Here is an 18,001-nt window from a genome sequence, read left to right as displayed (position 1 = left end):
TTAGTGTGTACATGAATAAATATTTATAGGGCATCAATTATGTTAAAGATGAGATGCTCAGGTCACTCTGAAGAAATGATGGTATGGTTTCTGACTTTGGAGAACACAGTACAATTTAGTTGGGGAGGTTACCCCCCTCCTTTAATTAACATCACAGTGAGTAACAGTTCAATTCAATGATGCTTAAGGTGCTACAAACCACTTTATTAAAGGATTCAGAGGGCGAACTTGGGTAGTGGCAGAGGGAGAAGTGGGAGGGTCCTCATAAATGCTTAGAGAATGGGTCGGATTTGGGAAGGCAGGCAAGGAAGGGTACCGGGAAAAGAATAAGCCAAGTGGAAAGTAAAGATCTGTTGGGGAGGTAGAAACGTTTAGGTGAAACAAAAAGTTCAATTCAGGACAGCGATTAGTTACAGAAAAATGGAGACACAATCCTAGAACATCTGAAACTCAAATTCTGAAAACTCTGAAGCTCTTAATTTCTGTTGATTCATTTTGGATGAGGAAACAGATGCAGAGAAATGAAGCTAGTAGAACAGACCGTAAAGAAGAGTTTGGAATTTACAAACAATGGAGTCTCTTTGAAAGCTTTTAGGAAAGATCCATCGACTCAAACTTGCACTGCAGTATGCTGTGTGTGGTGTGCTGTGTGTGTGTGGTGTGCTGTGTGTGTGTGCGTGCACATGTGTATTCATCTCTTCTGAGTATTAAACATTAAACAAGGAACAGATATGAAGCCTTTGCATTAATAATGAAATTTCCTAATGGTTAGTATGAGGAAAACAAAAGTTCGTATCAGAGGAAGAGTCTGGGATCTTTCAGTATTTAGGAGGAAAATTAGGGATGGACTTTCACTTCTCAATGATGATTTAACTGTGGATTTCCCTGGGATGGAAAAATAGTTTCCCACTTAAAGATGTTACTTCTCATGTGATTTTGGATAAAATCCCTTGATCAATACAAAGGAGTGTGTATTTTGTTAATAACAAGCCAAAAGGCTGAGAATTTTTCATTTATGACTACATTTCCTTTTCCTTTATGCTGATCTCCAAAATATGCAGAAAGCAAAGACATATTTTAATATTAGATTCTATTTTTATAATTTAATTCAACAAGGAATTATTTATTTATACAGTTTTTGTTGTAGGTGTGATGTGATATGTATATATATATATATATATGTATATATAAGTATACATAAATGGAATATCACTCAGCCATCAAAAATAATGAAATCTTGATATTTGCAATGATGTAGATGGAACTAAAGGGTATTATACTAAGTTAAATAAGTCAGAGAAAGACAAATACCATAGGATTCACTCACAGGTGGAATTTAAGAAACAAAACAGATGAATATAGGAGAAGGGAAGGAAAAATAAAACAGGATAAAAACAGAGAGTGAGACAAACTGCAAGAGAGTGTTAACTATAGGAAACAAACTGAAGGTTGCTGGAAGGGTGTGGTGGGGACCTAGAGTAACTGGGTGATGGGTATTAAGGAGGGTACTTGATATAATGAACATTGGGTGTCATATGCAACTGATGAATCACTAAATTCTACCCTGAAATTAATACATGATATGTTAACTAACTTGAATTTGCATAAACCATAAAAAGAAATAATTTATATTTATAAAACAAAATAATATAGATTACAAAAAGAATTAAAAATCTCCTGTCATCTCACGTACAGAGATACCACTGTTAATATTTATATTTTCTTTTAGACACTTTTTCCAAATATATATATTTATATAATTCAAAATGGGATCATATTGTGCATATTGTTTTGTAGTATTCTTTAAAAAACAATAATATATAATAATATGTTGAGAATATCTATTCATGTCAATAAATATATTTACAATGTTATTTTTAATTACAACATGTGTTCCATTATATATTTGTATTCTCTTGTATTTACTCAGTCCCATGCTGATGGTCTTTATTAATTTTTTTTTTGATAATCCAGCAATAAGTGTATTTGAGGAGATAAATGTCTGTGCATTGTCTTTCATTGTTTTTCACATCTTTCTTTTTTTTTTTTTTAAGATTTTATTTATTTATTTGACAGAGAGAAACACAGTGAGAGAGGGAATGCAAGAAGGGGGAGTGAGAGAGGGAGAAGCTGGCTTCCCAAAGAGCAGCGAACCCAATGCAGGGCTCCATCCCAGGACCCTGGGATCAGGACCTGAGCCAAAGGCAGATGCTTAACGACTGAACAGCCCAGGGGCCCCAGTTTTTCACATCTTTCAGTAGCTAGTTCTTGTATTGCTACTCTGCTAAACTCTTTTTTAGACATGAGAGCATAGTGATAAACAAGTTCAAGGAAGCTTCGTATTTTCATGGAATGTACCTTCCACTTGGGAGAGATGGAAAATAAAGTAAGCCAATAAATAAATAGAATTAGTTGAAAAACAATGGTTGTGCTATAAACATAATAAAAATGGAGGATGTGATAGGACTGCTGGGGTTGAGAGTAAGATGGTCAGGGAAGAGCCTACTGAGTAGGTTTGATCTTTGAGTTGAGCTTTGAATCCCAAGGAAGAGCCAATTAAACTCAGGTACATAGCTTTTCCAGTTAGTCAATTGTTAAGACAAAGTTTGTAAGGCTGAAGGAGGTTGGGTTATTTGTGAAACAGAGAAAAAGCTTAAGCAGTAGATAAGCTTAGTGAGTTGAGGTGGGGGAAGAAAAGGGGTAGTAGGAGGTGAGATCAGAGAGGCATACAGAGTCCAGGTCATGTAGGGCCTGGTAGTAGGTTTGGGTTTTATTCTAAGTGCCATGAAAAGCATCCGGATGATACTAACCAAGGGAGATGTGAACAGATTTTTGTTTCTACAGTCCTGTGAAGACAAGGGCTATAAGCAAGGAGACAGTTAATAGTGGCATTACACTTACTCACTGATAGTGTGATTTAAATTAGATTCTTAGTACTGGAGACAGAAAAATAAGAGATTTATGTTAATTTTAGATAAAGTTGTCAAAATATACTGCTTATTTTCTACAAATATCTCTAGCAATGTAAATATCAGAGCAAAGGGTATACACAATTTAGACCTCTGTACATATTCCCAGGTGTTCACAAGGAAATCTGTACCATTTAACAGACAAAGGTAGTTGTACCATTTATCAGAAAGTATGCACAATATTGTCTACATACACAGGACTAAGAAACATTCTTTGCTCTCAAGGAGGTGACAGCTTAAGATGTTGAGAATGCCCTTACTATGTACTTACTGTGTCTTCCTATGATATTTAATTAGGTGTTAATTTCTACCTCAGATGTAAAGTCTTTTCTTTCATACAGGGATAAAAACAGAAGTTATTAATTAGGGGAATAATTTAGCATCCCAATCTTTGAATTCAATCTCTTGCATTACATTTTTTGAAAATAGAAATTCCAAACAGAAACAATGAAAAAATTTTCTAAACATGCCCCAAACTTAAAGACTATGCCCAGAATGATAGTAAAAGTGATAAATGTGTTATGTTGAACAAACTGTCATGGAGTTTTATTGGTATGAAATTTGCATTATATTTAAATTAAATTAAAATTGCACTCACGGTTCCTAAATCACAGATTTTACTGCCTTAAAAAATTACTAGCTCTGTCTTATAAAAGTTAGAAACTCAGATTCTTAGCTCAAAAACTCAATTTTGACCTAGTATAATACATTAAAGGAAAATAATACATGATGGTATATTAGGCATAGTTGTCATTTCAGCAAGAGGTAATTAAGATAAAGCTAAAAATTTTATCATTTTTTGCAGGTTTTCCTTTAAAATTTTTATTTTTTATTTTTCTATTTATTATTATTTTTATTTTATTTTATCTTATTATGCTGTTAGTCACCACACAGTTCATCACTAGTTTTTGAGGTAGTGTTCAATGATTGTTTGCATATAACACCCAGTTCTCCATGCGATAGGTGTCCTCCTTAATATCCATCACCATATGAAAGCCTAAGCAGAGAGAGAGAGAAAGAGAGAGAGAGAGATTTGAAAACATCTAATTTTGGAGGCAAAACTATTATCTAGAAGATCTCAAGAAAAAAGATTAATCACCAAAGCTCAATATTTTAGCACAGAAGCAGCTGTTATTGTCAAGCTTAGAGAATGCAGTTCCAATAAGTAAAGCAAATTAAACAACCCACACACTATCAATGATGAAAATAAGCCTCAAACTCTGCTCCTTGAAAAAAATAAACTGTTAGGTGTCCTTATATCTTCAGATGGCAGAGTAAACACATGTGAAATCAGCCCCCTTCCCCACTCTCTGTGCTCCGAAACAGAAAACTAAGAAAAAGGACATAAAGGGGTGGGAAATGATATAATTGCATTTACATTTTTTCTCACATACATAGTCATGCTTTGCAAGAAGAAAGGGAAAGCGCCATTGATTAGGAAGGATGAGGTGTCCAGAGAACAAAAAAGCATATGGAAAACCATAGAGATGTTTGAAGATAGAAAGAATGCTGAAGCTTTGTAGCTGAACAGCAAATCAGGCCCTTGTATGAATATAGACCACGAAGTGCAATCTGCAGGCTTGAGACAGGATAAGATGCACACCATACCTACAGAGTGAAAGTCTGTAGCTGAGAGCAGAATCCAGAACAATCCCACTGGTTTGTGAAAGGAGGAGGTAGACAGAATGATCTTTAAGAAGATAGTTCTCATTATTTAATAATAAAGCACACTAAATGGCTTATGTTGGTATATACTTCTTTTGGTTTGTCTTACCAATAGTTAAGCATTATCAACAGGTTGAATACATCAATTCAGGTTGAGGTGAATGAAGAGAAATAGAAATTTGGAAAACATGCAAATGATTATACTGATTATAGAAGTCAGCCTGATAATCTTACTGCTTTCATAGTTCTAAAGTGTCTACCCCAAGATATTTATTTAATACAATGGAAAACATTAACTTCCTGGTGAAGAAGCCTGGCAAAGACAACCTTAATCAGCTGTTTCAGATTAATATCACAAGTAATGAGACATAAAGCTTCTTTGGTGACATTCTTGCCCAAAATCATAAGCATGCATCAGACAAACTCAAACTGAGAGACGTTCAACAAAATAAATGACCAGTATTCTTTGGAAGCATAAACATCATCAAAGAGGAACTGCCACAGACTGAAGGAGGCTAAGGGGCATAAAAACTAAGTGCCAGGTAGTATCTTGGATTGGATCCTGGAAGAGTAAAAAGACCTTAGTGAACAAATGGGTGGTGTTCTAATAATGTCTATATTTAGTTACTAGTATTATATTAATGTTACTACCTCGGTTTGATATGGTTCTACGGTTTTGCAAAATGTTACTTTTAGGGGCGCCTGGGTGGCTCAGTTGGTTAAGCGACTGCCTTTGGCTCAGGTCGTGATCCTGGAGTCCTGGGATAGAGTCCCACATCGGACTCCCTGCTCAGCAGGGAGTCTGCTTCTCCCGCTGACTTCTCTCCTCTCATGCTTGCTCTCTCTCTCTCAATCTCAAATAAATAAAATCATTAAAAAAAAATTGGGGGGGTGCCTGGGTGGCTCAGTGGATTAAGCCTCTGCCTTCAGCTCAGGTCATGATCTCAGGGTCCTGGAATCGAGCCCCACATCGGGCTCTCTGCTCGGCAGGGAGCCTGCTTCTCCCTCTCTCTCTGCCTGCCTCTCCGTCTAGTTGTGATCTCTCTGTCAAATAAATAAATAAAATCTTTAAAAAAAAATGTTACTTTTAGAGGAAGCTGTGTGAAACTCTGTACTAGCATGTTTCCAAATACAAAGTCAAGATAAATATAGAAAGAAATATAGAAAAAAAGAAAAGAAAATAGAAAAGTAAGAATTTTTTATCTATATCTATGCCTATATCATTTACCTATATCTCTATCTATATCTATTTTGAAATATCCAATAGTAGGTGGTAAGCACTCAAGCAGAAAAATGTTCAGAGAGCATGAATAGGCAATTTGCAAAATAATGAACTTTAAAACAGTTAAGAAATACACACACAAAATATTTCATACTATACATACTATAGGATTTCATACTATAGTATATTCATACTATACTATATAGTATGAAATACTATGTATAGTATTTAGATTATATTATATTTCTATTATATTATATCATATTTATATTATATACTATACATAGTATATCATACTATACTATATAGTATGAAATACTACTATAGTATATTCATACTATAGTAGTATTTCATACTATACATTTTCTAGAAGAGTAAGCCAAAGGAACAGGAAAAGTTTGAATCTTGGTTATTAGAAAACAAATTACAAAGATAGCAAAAAACAAATATAAGAGATAGATATTTAGAAGATTTTTAAGTGATAGCACACTTTGCATTTGAATGCAAAATCAGTAAAATGTTACTTAGAATGGAATTATTTTATCAATAGAAACAGCCTTAGGGGCTGCTTAGTCAAGCTCCCTCGTACCAATGAGGAATTGTTGAGTTTAGTGGGAGTCTTTTTTCAGCCCATCCTGATGGAGCTGTTTGTCCCCTAGTATGCACAAAGGAGACTTATTTTGTAGCATTAGTCTGCTTTTTCCCCACAGATGTCAAAGCAGTTTTGTTTACCCTAATTTCTAAGTTAATTAACTTTAGCTGTTCTTCTGAGCTGAAAGCAGGTGCAGAAATATGAGAGGATACACCCAAGGTCACAACAGAGGAAAAGATCTAGGATATGAATGAACCTGTATGTGTCTGACCCTAGGGGTATGTTGTTGTTTTTTTTAAGCAGTTTTAAATTTTTTAAAAAAAACTTACTTATATAAAAGCACACTCATTCTGGTATATAGTTCCATGAGTTTTGACAAATGCCTAGTCATGTAGCTGCCACTGCAATTAGAATGCAGGACAATTCTGTTACCTCAAATCATTCCGTCATTCTGGCCTTTTGCTGTCAACCTTTCCCCCATCTGGAATCCCAGGGAACTATTAATCTGCTCTTTGCCCCTACACTTTTACCTTTTACAGAATGTATAAATGGAGTCATTTAATATGTATCCTTTACTTAATATTCTGTATTTGAAAAATATCGATAATGTGGCATATATCGAGAGTTTGTTCTTTCTTGTTGCTGAGTAGTACTCTATTTCATGGGTGTAGCAGTTTGTTTATCTCTTCATCTGCTGAAGATCATGCATCCAGATGGCCTCTAGTTCTGGCGATTAATATGAAGCTGCTGTAAATTTTTGCATGCTGGAGTAAGATTATTAGGTCATTTGTCAAATGTATGTTAACTTTATAAGAAACTGTCCAACTATTTTCTAAATGGCTGATAATTTATATTCCTACCTGCAACAGATAAGATTTTTAGTTGCTCTGCATCCTCACCAACACTTGGAATTGTCAGTTGTTTTTTGATGTTTTTATTTTAGATTTTTTTTTCTTTTTAGGAGGGGGAGGGGGCTAGGAAAGAGGGAGAAAGAGAATCTTAAGGGAGTTCCGTGCCCAGGGCAGAACCCGACACCAGGCTCAATTCACAGCCCTGAGATCATGACCTGAGCTGAAATCAAGAGTCGAATGCTTAACTGACAGAGCCACCCAGATGCCCCTTATGTTAGCTTTTCTAATGGGTGTGTTATAGGATCTTATTGTAGTTTTTAATTTGATTTTCCATGATGACTGATGATGTTTTGCATCATGTCATGTGCCTGTTTATCATTTGCATTTCTTCATCGGTTAAGTTTTCACATTTTTGGCTATTTTTTATGGGGTTGTTTGTTGAGTTTTGAGAATTCTTTATACATTTATATATTCTGAATATCTATCCATTGTCAGACACACGATGGCAAACATTTTCTCCCAGTCTGTGGTTTGTCTTTTTACTCTTTTTACTCTCCTAATAGAGTTTTCCATGGAGCATAAGTTTTGAATTTTGTTGAGGTCCAGTTTATCAGTATTTTGTTTTGTTATTTGTGTTTGTCGGCTTATATCAAAGTCTTTGCCCAACTCAATCTCACAGAGAATTTCTTGTTTTCTTCTCATAGTTTTATAGTTTTACATTTATATTGGAGTCTATGTAATTGAATTAATTTTTGTGTAAGGTATAAAGTATGGGTGAGGTTCTTACATATTTATTTTCATATGGATGTTCCTGTTGATCTGGACTATTTGTTAAAAAAATTATGCTCGCTCTAATCTATTGCCTTTGCTTCCTTGTAAGAAATCATTGAGCATATTTGTGTGGGTTTGTTTTTAGATTCTTTTATTGTTAGATATAGCTTAATAGTGAGTCTTGAAATCAAATAGAGTCCTCCAACTTTGCTCTTTTCTTTCAAAATTGTTTTGTCTAATCTCATTTATTTTTGCTTTTAACATAAATTTAACATAAATTTTACAATCAGCTACTGCATATTTAAAAAAATTCTGCTTGTATATTGATTAAGATTCAATTTAATCTATAGATCAGTTTGGGGAGATTGACATCTTAATGATATTTTTCAGATCCAGGAACATGGTATATCTCTCCATTTGTTTGTTTGGGCTTTGTTTAATGAGATAAAATAGGGAGAAAAAAATAAAACAAACAATAAACTCAGCAATGGAAAGGTCTTTCTTCACATTTTGATTCCTTCTCCAATCTACATACTATTCTTACTTTGCATAGCCTTAGGTAGGTTTTTTTCCTTTTTTCTTTTCTTTTTTTTTCTTAATTATTTCCAGGATATTTAGTTGTAATTAGTGAGAGAGATAGTCTGTAGTGGGCTTACTGCATCTTTTTCAACATTCAAAGTCAATTGGTTTTAGTTATGATTATCTAAATCCTTCCTGCATGGTGATGCCCTAGATTGAGAAGCATCCAGAAGTGGTTTATTTGTTTCTATTTTTGCTTTTCCAGTTGAATAAACCAATTGTGAAACAACTTTCAAAAGGTGGGGTTGTTAAACGTAAGAGATACACTTTTTTATGTGAATGTTCAAAGGATTTATCTTGGGTGGGTAGAGGCATGGGGGAGAGGATGGAACACAGAACCACTCTTTCTTCTTAAGTCCAATAATATTTATTTAGACTCAGGAGTTTCTTTTACTCTTGACAGTGTCATTGATGAGTCATTTAAAAATAAATAAAGTGATTGCAATGTGGGAGGGTTGGGAGGTAGGAAAGGAATAAATGAAACAGGATGGGATTGGGAGGGAGAAAAACCATAAGAGACTCTTAATCTCACAAAACAAACTGAGGGTTGCTGGAGAGAGAGGGGTAGGGAGAGGGTGATGGGGTTATGGACATTGGGGAGGGTATGTGTTATGGTGAGTGCTGTGAAGTGTGTAAGCCTGATGATTCACAGACCTGTACCCCTGGGGCTAATAAGACATTATATGTTAATAAAAAATAAAATAAATAAATAAAGTGAAAATTGGTGTGACAGCAGACTTAACTAGGGTCTGTCTGGGTGCATTTCTTAGCAGGCTTTGCCTTACTGACAAATAACGGGAATTAGCATATGGTACTGGTTATTACAGTGGTACCATTTATTTAACCCCAAAGAGAATACAGTTTCTGTGTCCAAACACATTTCAGTTGACTGACAAACCCCAGCGCCTTCCAAGCAGTATTATCTTCCCTAAATCTTAACAGGGTTTATGATCAAAGAAGCACAAATAGCTTTGTCTTCTAATAGAGATAAAAATCAAATTTTCAATTTTATCTCCAAGAATTGGAAATTACAAAATGTGTTCTCTTACGTTCCATATAAATTGACTATTTGTTTATGTCCTACTTTTTAGGGTATAACATAGGCTCATGCAAAAAATGTATCTGGTCCTTTTCCTGTTTTAAAATTATAAGACTAAAAGGTTGTTTTTACTATAAATCAAGCTGTTATTCTAGAGATCCTCATAATATTTTCTTATGAAAGCTGAGTATTACAGAGCACTTAAAAGCACTAACTAAACTGATCCACTAAAGGAAATTTTACCCACCATTATTTGATATAACTTGAGGATATTAGTGAGTCTTTTGTTAGAATAGAGCTTTGATTCTATACCTCTCATTCAGAAGTCAGCCCTACCCTGACTTCTGAATGAGATCAAAATTTGTATGTTTATGAAACAAGTGAAAATATTTAATATTTTTTTTTTTTAAAGATTTTATTAATTTATTTGGCAGACAGAGATCACAAGTAGGCAGAGAGGCAGCCAGAGAGAGAGGAGGAAGCAGGCTCCCTGCTGAGCAGAGAGCCCGATGCGGGGCTCGATCCCAGGACCCTGGGATCATGACCTGAGCCGAAGGCAGAGGCTTTAACCACTGAGCCACCCAGGCGCCCCAAAAATATTTAATATTTTTGCAGAGAGATTATACTTTTCCTATTAAAACTATTCAATGTTATTAACAGGTAATATATTACAAGTTATATTTTCAAATTACATAACCAAATTAGCATGTATAAATCTCAATAAGGGTTGGAAAAACTTAGGGACTTCACAGAGATTGAGTTGTGTACCTTATCTACAAAAGTATACAGATACGTGCAGAAATCCAGTAGGTGTACCTTATTGGATACCCATTCATTCATTCATTCATTCACTGTTTGTGCCCTAGGACTGTGCTAGCTCTCAAGAGGTAGAGATGATTAATACATGATTCTGGTTTTTTCAAAAGCCCTCAAGTAGAGCATTGTGAACTGGTTTCAAAATAGAATGGTAATTATCTTTTGAAATGATATTTGGTCTGTCATTAAGTCATTCAAATGAGGGTGAGAACAATTACATTGTACCCATAGGCCTCTAATGGATCACACATGTCACTATATATATATATATATATATATATATATATATATATATATGTAAATGCTTTATTCATAATATATAGCTTTTTGTAGTTTACAAATTGCATTTGATTTCTACATTTGTCAACAATCTTCTGCTTAGATCAAGTATGTATTAAAAGTCCCATTTATAGTTAATGGAACTTAAGCAAAAGAATTTGTAAAAATTTACATGCTAGAAACAATTGAGAAATGCTGAATCTGGGACTTCAAGGCCAGTGCTCACTTTATAACAACTCATTGTTTCTCAAAAGCTAAGAGCCTCCTGATGATTCAGAATCCTGGGATTAAAATTCTCATGAAATACTGACTATGCTAATATTATTTAGCCAAGAAGCTACATAAGTCTTAGTATAAATGCCACCTCTCCTGGGAAATCCCCCTTGATTAGACTGGTTAGGATTCTCTTTGACAAACTCTTACAATTATTACTATAACAAATTAACCACTTTTTTTAAAAAGATTTTATTTATTTACTTGACAGACAGAGATCACAAGTAGGCAGAGAGGCAGGCAGAGAAAGAGAGAGAGAGAGAGAGGAGGCTCCCTGCTGAACAGAGAGGCCGATGACGCGGGGCTTGATCCCAGGACCCTGAGATCATGACCTGAGCCAAAGGCAAAGGCTTTAACCCACTGAGCCACCCAGGTGCCCCAATTAACCACTTTTTTACAATTGTATTTGTATCCCATCTAAAACAATTTTACGTACCCCACTTTGGGAAAGTCTAGTTAATTCACTAATTATTCCTTACCATCTTTCTTCCTGGGTACTATATAATAAATTTTACCAGGATATACTCTCCTCATTTCCATATTTACAGTGCTTGCCATAGTGCCTGACAGACACATACTGGGTGTTCAGTTAGAAAGGGTTTAATAAATTAATATTTGCCTATATGTGAATACTATATTTCTAGTGTGTGGTTGTATATATTTTCTTTTCTTATGAATAATAAGATGTTTGCCTATCTCCCAAGTTTTTGTACAAAATAATCATTTTCTTTTCACATTCACAGGATTATACCTTGACAATGTATTTCCAGCAAGCCTGGAGAGATAAGAGACTGTCCTATAATGTAATACCTTTAAACTTGACTCTGGACAACAGAGTGGCAGACCAGCTCTGGGTACCGGATACCTACTTCCTGAATGATAAGAAGTCATTTGTACATGGAGTGACTGTCAAGAACCGCATGATCCGCCTGCATCCAGATGGGACGGTTCTTTATGGCCTCAGGTTTGTAGCATCCATTTCAAAATTGAATTTTTCCTGAATGAAATAGCTATTGATTTTTATTGGAGGACAATATTGTGCTGTTTTCCTTATTCCTCCCTTAGTTCTATCATAAGCAGTTAAATCTCCTATCCAGTGGACATCTGAGAGCTTAAGGGAACATGTTTACAAAGGGACTTAGCCTTAGCTAAGAATAAGTTTTTCTGAATTATTTTCTAGTATCAGCTGCTGATCCTAAAGCTGCTTTCTTTAAGGAGCAAGGATAAGCCATCAAAATAGTTGAGATATAGGGCTTCCTTAAAAGGGAAAAAATTTTTTGGATGCTGAATACTTGTTTGAGGATGGCAGATGCTCTGCTTCATAAATTGCTTGTAAGCTGCAGGAATTGGGTCTGGTCCTCTGATGACAGGAAGGCTTTTTGTGCCTTCTTACCCTCCAAGGAGCAATCAGACTTGCAAGTAAATAAAGTCATTATCCCACATTTGTTAATAATAAATTTATACTATTCAATGTACTTTTATGTCCGAAAGTAATTGTGATGCTCTGCTGTTAAGGTGAGGCTGAATTATAAAATAAGACAGCTGCTTCTTTTAAAGTTTATTTTGTATTAGAAGCAATAGCTGGTTTCCTGAAAGAAAACAGAGAAAAAAAGATAGTTATCTTACTCTGAGAAATTACATTATTACAATATAAAGGATTCCTCTGTGTTATCAGGAAGAAACTCTAAACTCTGAAACATTCAAATGTCTCTGATCAATTCTGTTTTGCACACATGTGTGCTTACCTTATCATTATAATGATGGTAGTAACAATACTATTATTCATTTTTTAGGGGTTAGGAGTCAGATATTGAGTTAAATGCTTTCCATGCGTTGTTATAGTTGATCCTTACAACAACTTCATATGTTACAAATAGTTATGATCTTTATTTTTAAATGCAGAAACTGAGGCTCACATCTAAAATCACAAAGCAAGTTAGCTACAAAGATGAGATTTGAATTCAGATCCGAGTTCAGAGCCACAGCTCTTAACCACTACACTGGGACGCTTCTCACTTCCACATATTTCTTGTCTGTCATGTCTTGTTTTCATTGTCTGATATATTGTGTGTCTGACTGGCACATTGTCTTGGGTGCTTATGAACCAGCTTTTTGGTTGATCGTATTTTTAGAGAAAGTGGCATTTGGCTACCAAGGGAAAGTGGGTGAGGGTGAGGCATGGAGAAGTCATGTGTGTCCTCTGTCAGCCACTGGAGGTAAGCAAATTGATTGAATATGGGCAGGGCTCACATATGCGTGTCTTAGAAAAAAGAGAAACAGCAGAGAGAGAAAATGGCAATGTTGACAAAGATTCCACCGAAGTGGAGGACTTTGAAAGCACTAATGGAAAGAATCATGTTAATGGATACATTGTACTAAACTTACCACTTGGAATGAACTATAAAACATTTAGAATCACAAAGACCTTGATGAGAGTGTGACCATTCAGGCTGTGGGGGAGATGGGGGTTCAAAAGAAGCTATAGGTCACACTTTTTAAGAGTTAAGCACAGAGAATAGTTAGAATCCTAAAGAAGGCAGAAGGAGGTGTAGAAGTAATACCCACTCGGCAGTGAATGAGGAGGAGGACTGGCAAGTGGCAAATTTTGGCTAAACACCAGACCCAGTGCTGGAGGCATTTGCTTAGCAAATCGCTTAATCTGCACAGCAGTCATGCAGAAATTACCCTGAGCTCTTCCCATTTCCGTGGAACACCCACCTTGAAAGCAGAGAACAAGCTGTATTCTCCTTGGTAGACCCAGGTCTGGCAAGGCACCTACACCATAAATACGCTCAATAAAGGTGGTAATTCTGAATACATATATACAAAGTTGAATGGATGCGAAAATCAACAATCAGGATGTTTTTGGAATTGAGAAGGAAAAGAGAGGACCAGTATAGATGAAAAATATGGCTTCTTTATGTCATTATATAATCAGACAAAAACATCGATGACTGCTCATTCTATTTATTTATTTATTTATTTATTTATTTTGCTCATTCTTATTTTAAGCCCCATTATATGACACTGCTGTAACTAAAACTCACAACAATAGGAAATAAAGGATTTAAACACGTCTGACATGTAGGAAATTAACAATACTAGACAGAGAAGGCGCATGAATTATAATCATTCTATCAGTTGTATTGTTAACTGACTCTGAAATTGATAACAAGGTTTTTCAGGAAATTTATAAGTATCCTATTCCAGTTTTTACTAATCATGGAATGTTTTTTTCATTGCTAGAAATTTAATGCAGACCACATATTCTCTTCTCAACTCCAGGAGGTTCATTTTCAATGTGTAAATAAAAGGAATTTAATTAATTAAAATTACCATTGCTAGGGTTGACATCACTTACTCTCTTTTCCTACTTACCCTTAAACTCCTCTCCCATTGATATCCACACACATTGGCAGGGACAAGGGGGCCAGAGAAGAGAGTATTCAGAGGATCTGAGCAAGCTTCTTTTGTAGGGTTTACTTTAGTGAAATGTTCAGGTATTAAGACATAAGAAGGAGAAAGTAGTATGCATTTTTAATACCTGTTTAATTTTTCTTTTTGTTTTAGAAAGGGAGAAGGGGGGTATGGCCTGAGGGAGAAGGAGAGAGAGAATCTTAAGCAGGCTTGATGCCCAGTGCAGAGCCCACTCGGTCTCAAAACCTTGAGATCGTGACCTGAGCTGAAATCAAGAATCAGACCCTTAGCCTACTGAGCCACCCAGGCACACCAATGCTGGTTTAATTTTGTCATTGGTATATAGGTGTTCATTGTGCTGTTCTTTCAATTTATCTGTAGGTTTAGAAATTTTTATGATAAAATTTGGAAGAGGAAAAATGCTATGTTTCAGAGACCTAGGAATGTCTGATTCTAATATCCAGGAAACATCATTCAAGATTTAAGAGTCTATAGCCAAGAAAAGATCTTTCTAATCTCTTAGAGGTGGAGAATCTCCTATACATGACATCTACTTTCAGGAGCTATGTCTGAAAAGAAGGTCACCTCATCTCAAAGGGTGTGTGGCTCAGAGCGTGGGGCCCATGACCATAGACAGCCAGGCTAAGCCATAACCCAGGAATGAGTGGTCAAAACCCTTCAGTTACAATCTTGATAACCTCTTTATGAAATCAGTTGTCCTCCTGCATGAGTGGCCCTATGTGTCTGACTGTACATAGCAGGAGCTCTGAGTACACTTACGCTGATATATTGTGTTTGGAAAGTAGGAGTTTTGAGGATGGCAGCATAGCAGCCACTCAGCAAGCTTGCATTAAGGTATAGTGGCTTTGAGGAGCTCAGGAAATGGAGATTGAGATTTAGAAACATGGAAAATGTTTTAGGTGCTACTGTTATGGGTAGGTTTTAATGGTTTTCATTCTGATTGGATTTTTGTTTCCCCATCACCAAAAGCACAAATTAGCAGCTTACTCTCCATTATCCCAGTGCTCCTCTGGTTGATAACTGTATTAGAGGTTCAGAGAACAAAGTTTTAATGTTGTTCAGATACATAAATGGACACAGTAGTCAATGAAACTAATTTCCTTAACAAACCATGATGGTAATGAAACTAAGGTTTTAGTTTTGACTTTTGTAACAAACTTCTTTTTGAACCTTGAGTGTCTTATCCAGGTTTTAATTTCCTTGTATATAAAACAGAGGGGTAAATTAGATAATGCCAATGTTTTTACAACCCAGTCATCCTCTGAATCAATAACTAATGAATCTAAAAGACTATATAATCTTACATCAGTCTAGAAAATGAAATTATATAACTGGAGTAGCATAGTAACTGGCATATAATAAGTGTTCAGTGTTACTATTTAATGAATAAATGAATGTGGGGATATTTGAAGACAGGCAAAGGGAAGGCTTCACATATCAAGATGGCCATTTTATATTGTAGAATTTTACTTCAGTTATCTTTTCACAATTCAGCTAAATAAGACACTAGGTTCATTGTATAAAGCCAGAAGAGTGAGCAAGTGGATTACAGAGAATGTGAAACATCTAGCCCAGGGTTATCTAGAGTGAAAAAAGGAATGACGAAAGAACATGTGTACTGGAGTCGATGAACTCAAGCCATTGCATTTGACAGCACACAATCTGAAGCAAGAAAAATGGATGCCTGGCTTGAGACCCAGGTGGCATGACCACCTGTAAATCTGCCTGTAGCCCCAGCCCAGGGCCTTGCTTGTAGCGTGCACACAGTAATTATTTAATCCAGTATTGTGCGATTTCTCAAAAAGACTTTCCTTTTCCTCATGTTTCATTGTATGTCTATTTTCTCAACCTATTTATAAGATCTGTGGGATACAGGGACACCTGGGTGGCTCAGTCGGTTAAGCATCTGCCTTTGGCTCAAGTCATGATCCCAGGGTGCTGGGATGGAGTCCCACATCAGGCTCCTTGCTCGGCAGGGGAGTCTGCTTCTCCCTCTACCTGCTACTCCCCCACTGCTTGTACTCTCGCTTGCTCTCTCCCTGTCAAATAAATAAATAATACCTTTTAAAAAATCTATGGGATACAGGAATAATAAACCAAAGTTATGAATAATGCCTTTTTGAAACTCAAATTTATAGTTTGTGGCTAAAGAATAATGAAATCTTTGAATATAGATTCTCACCTTCACTCTTGACTGGTTGATAGCTCAATTACACCAATTTGATTGTAAAATCAAATACCTCTTGTCTTTAACAATGTTATTTAGAGATTTCTGTCAGGAGATATAGCTGGAGGAAGAAGAATACTTTCTCAGGAATAACCCAGCTGGATAATTGGTGACAAAAGACTTTCCAGTTGACGAGGCGGAAGAATTCCTAGCAATTTACAAAGGAAATATTTCAAATAGATGAACTATATAATACTCACAAATAAGATTGGCCCAATCAAATCGTTTTCAGAACACTTCAAGGGAAAATGGCATAGAAAATGTAAGATTTTTGTTAATGAATCCAGTTAAAGCCCTCACTGGTAAAAATCAGGTTTAATCTGATATTGAAATTATAAAGAATGTTATATAGATAAAATTTAGACTGTTATTTACTTGAAATAAGAGATATTTGTTAGATTTCAAAAGTAAATGAATATTGACAGTGGGCGTAAAATTAGGAGGCCTTGTCTTACAATTAATTATTCTTATAATTACTTAAAGTGATTTCTAAATTTTTTTTCTAGCTCCCCAAATCTCATAATCCTATGATTTTGCTAATGTATGGCACATAATTTTTAAGCATATACACTCCCATCTCATTATGCATACAGCAGTACTTAACATGATATTTCAGTTAATTTCAGTTATTTAGCAACTGCAGTTATCTCTTTGAAAAAGTCTGATTAAGAAAGGGTTAAGCCACTGCCTTCGGTTCAGGTCATGATCTCAGGGTCCTGGGATCGAGTCCCGCATCGGGCTCTCTGCTCAGCAGGGAGCCTGCTTCCCTCTCTCTCTTTCTCTCTCTCTGTCTACTTGTGATCTCTCTCTGTCAAATCAATAAATAAAATCTTAAAAAAAAAAAGAAAACAAAAAAATTATTACATTTTGGTACACAAGAAAACCTGAGTTATCAAATGATAACATCTTTTTTTTAATATAACAATGTAGATTTTGTTAACATTTAGAATCTGAATCTAAATTGGACTGCATATTATTTATATCATATGCATTTTATCACATATTAAAAACTCTTTTACAAACATAATTAAGACAAAACACTTTTCCTATCAGGAGGTGATGTACATTTATTATTAAAAACTTAGAAAATGCTGTTATGAGCATAAAATTACCCTTAATTGTACCACCCAGAGATAACTACTACCTATACCTTGCTTTATAGTCTTCCAGATACTTTTCTAGTAAAAAAGCATATAGGAAGTTTTTTATAAAAGCAGATTTACATTATACATACCATTTTGTGATTTGAATTTTTAAAATAACAATGGATATATCGTAAA

At 35.3% G+C, this 18,001-nt stretch overlaps 1 protein-coding gene across 3 annotated transcripts in view; it reads left to right on the top strand.

The window, feature by feature from the left end:
* Positions 1–18,001, top strand: part of GABRB2 (gamma-aminobutyric acid type A receptor subunit beta2) — a 236,006-nt gene that overhangs the window by 72,543 nt on the left and 145,462 nt on the right. For all 3 annotated transcript variants that reach the window (XM_032851728.1, XM_032851730.1, XM_032851729.1), the window contains exon 5: positions 11,800–12,020. In XM_032851728.1, the coding sequence (XP_032707619.1) occupies positions 11,800–12,020 (221 nt within the window). The remainder of the gene's footprint in view (positions 1–11,799; positions 12,021–18,001) is intronic.

This window comes from Lontra canadensis, unplaced genomic scaffold (genome assembly GCF_010015895.1).
Source record: "Lontra canadensis isolate GAN:19392208 unplaced genomic scaffold, GSC_riverotter_1.0 scaffold5, whole genome shotgun sequence".
In the NCBI taxonomy this organism is placed as follows: Eukaryota; Metazoa; Chordata; class Mammalia; order Carnivora; family Mustelidae; genus Lontra; species Lontra canadensis.
The sequence above is the reverse complement of the archived record's forward strand: the minus strand, read 5'-3'. Positions and strand labels throughout refer to the sequence as shown.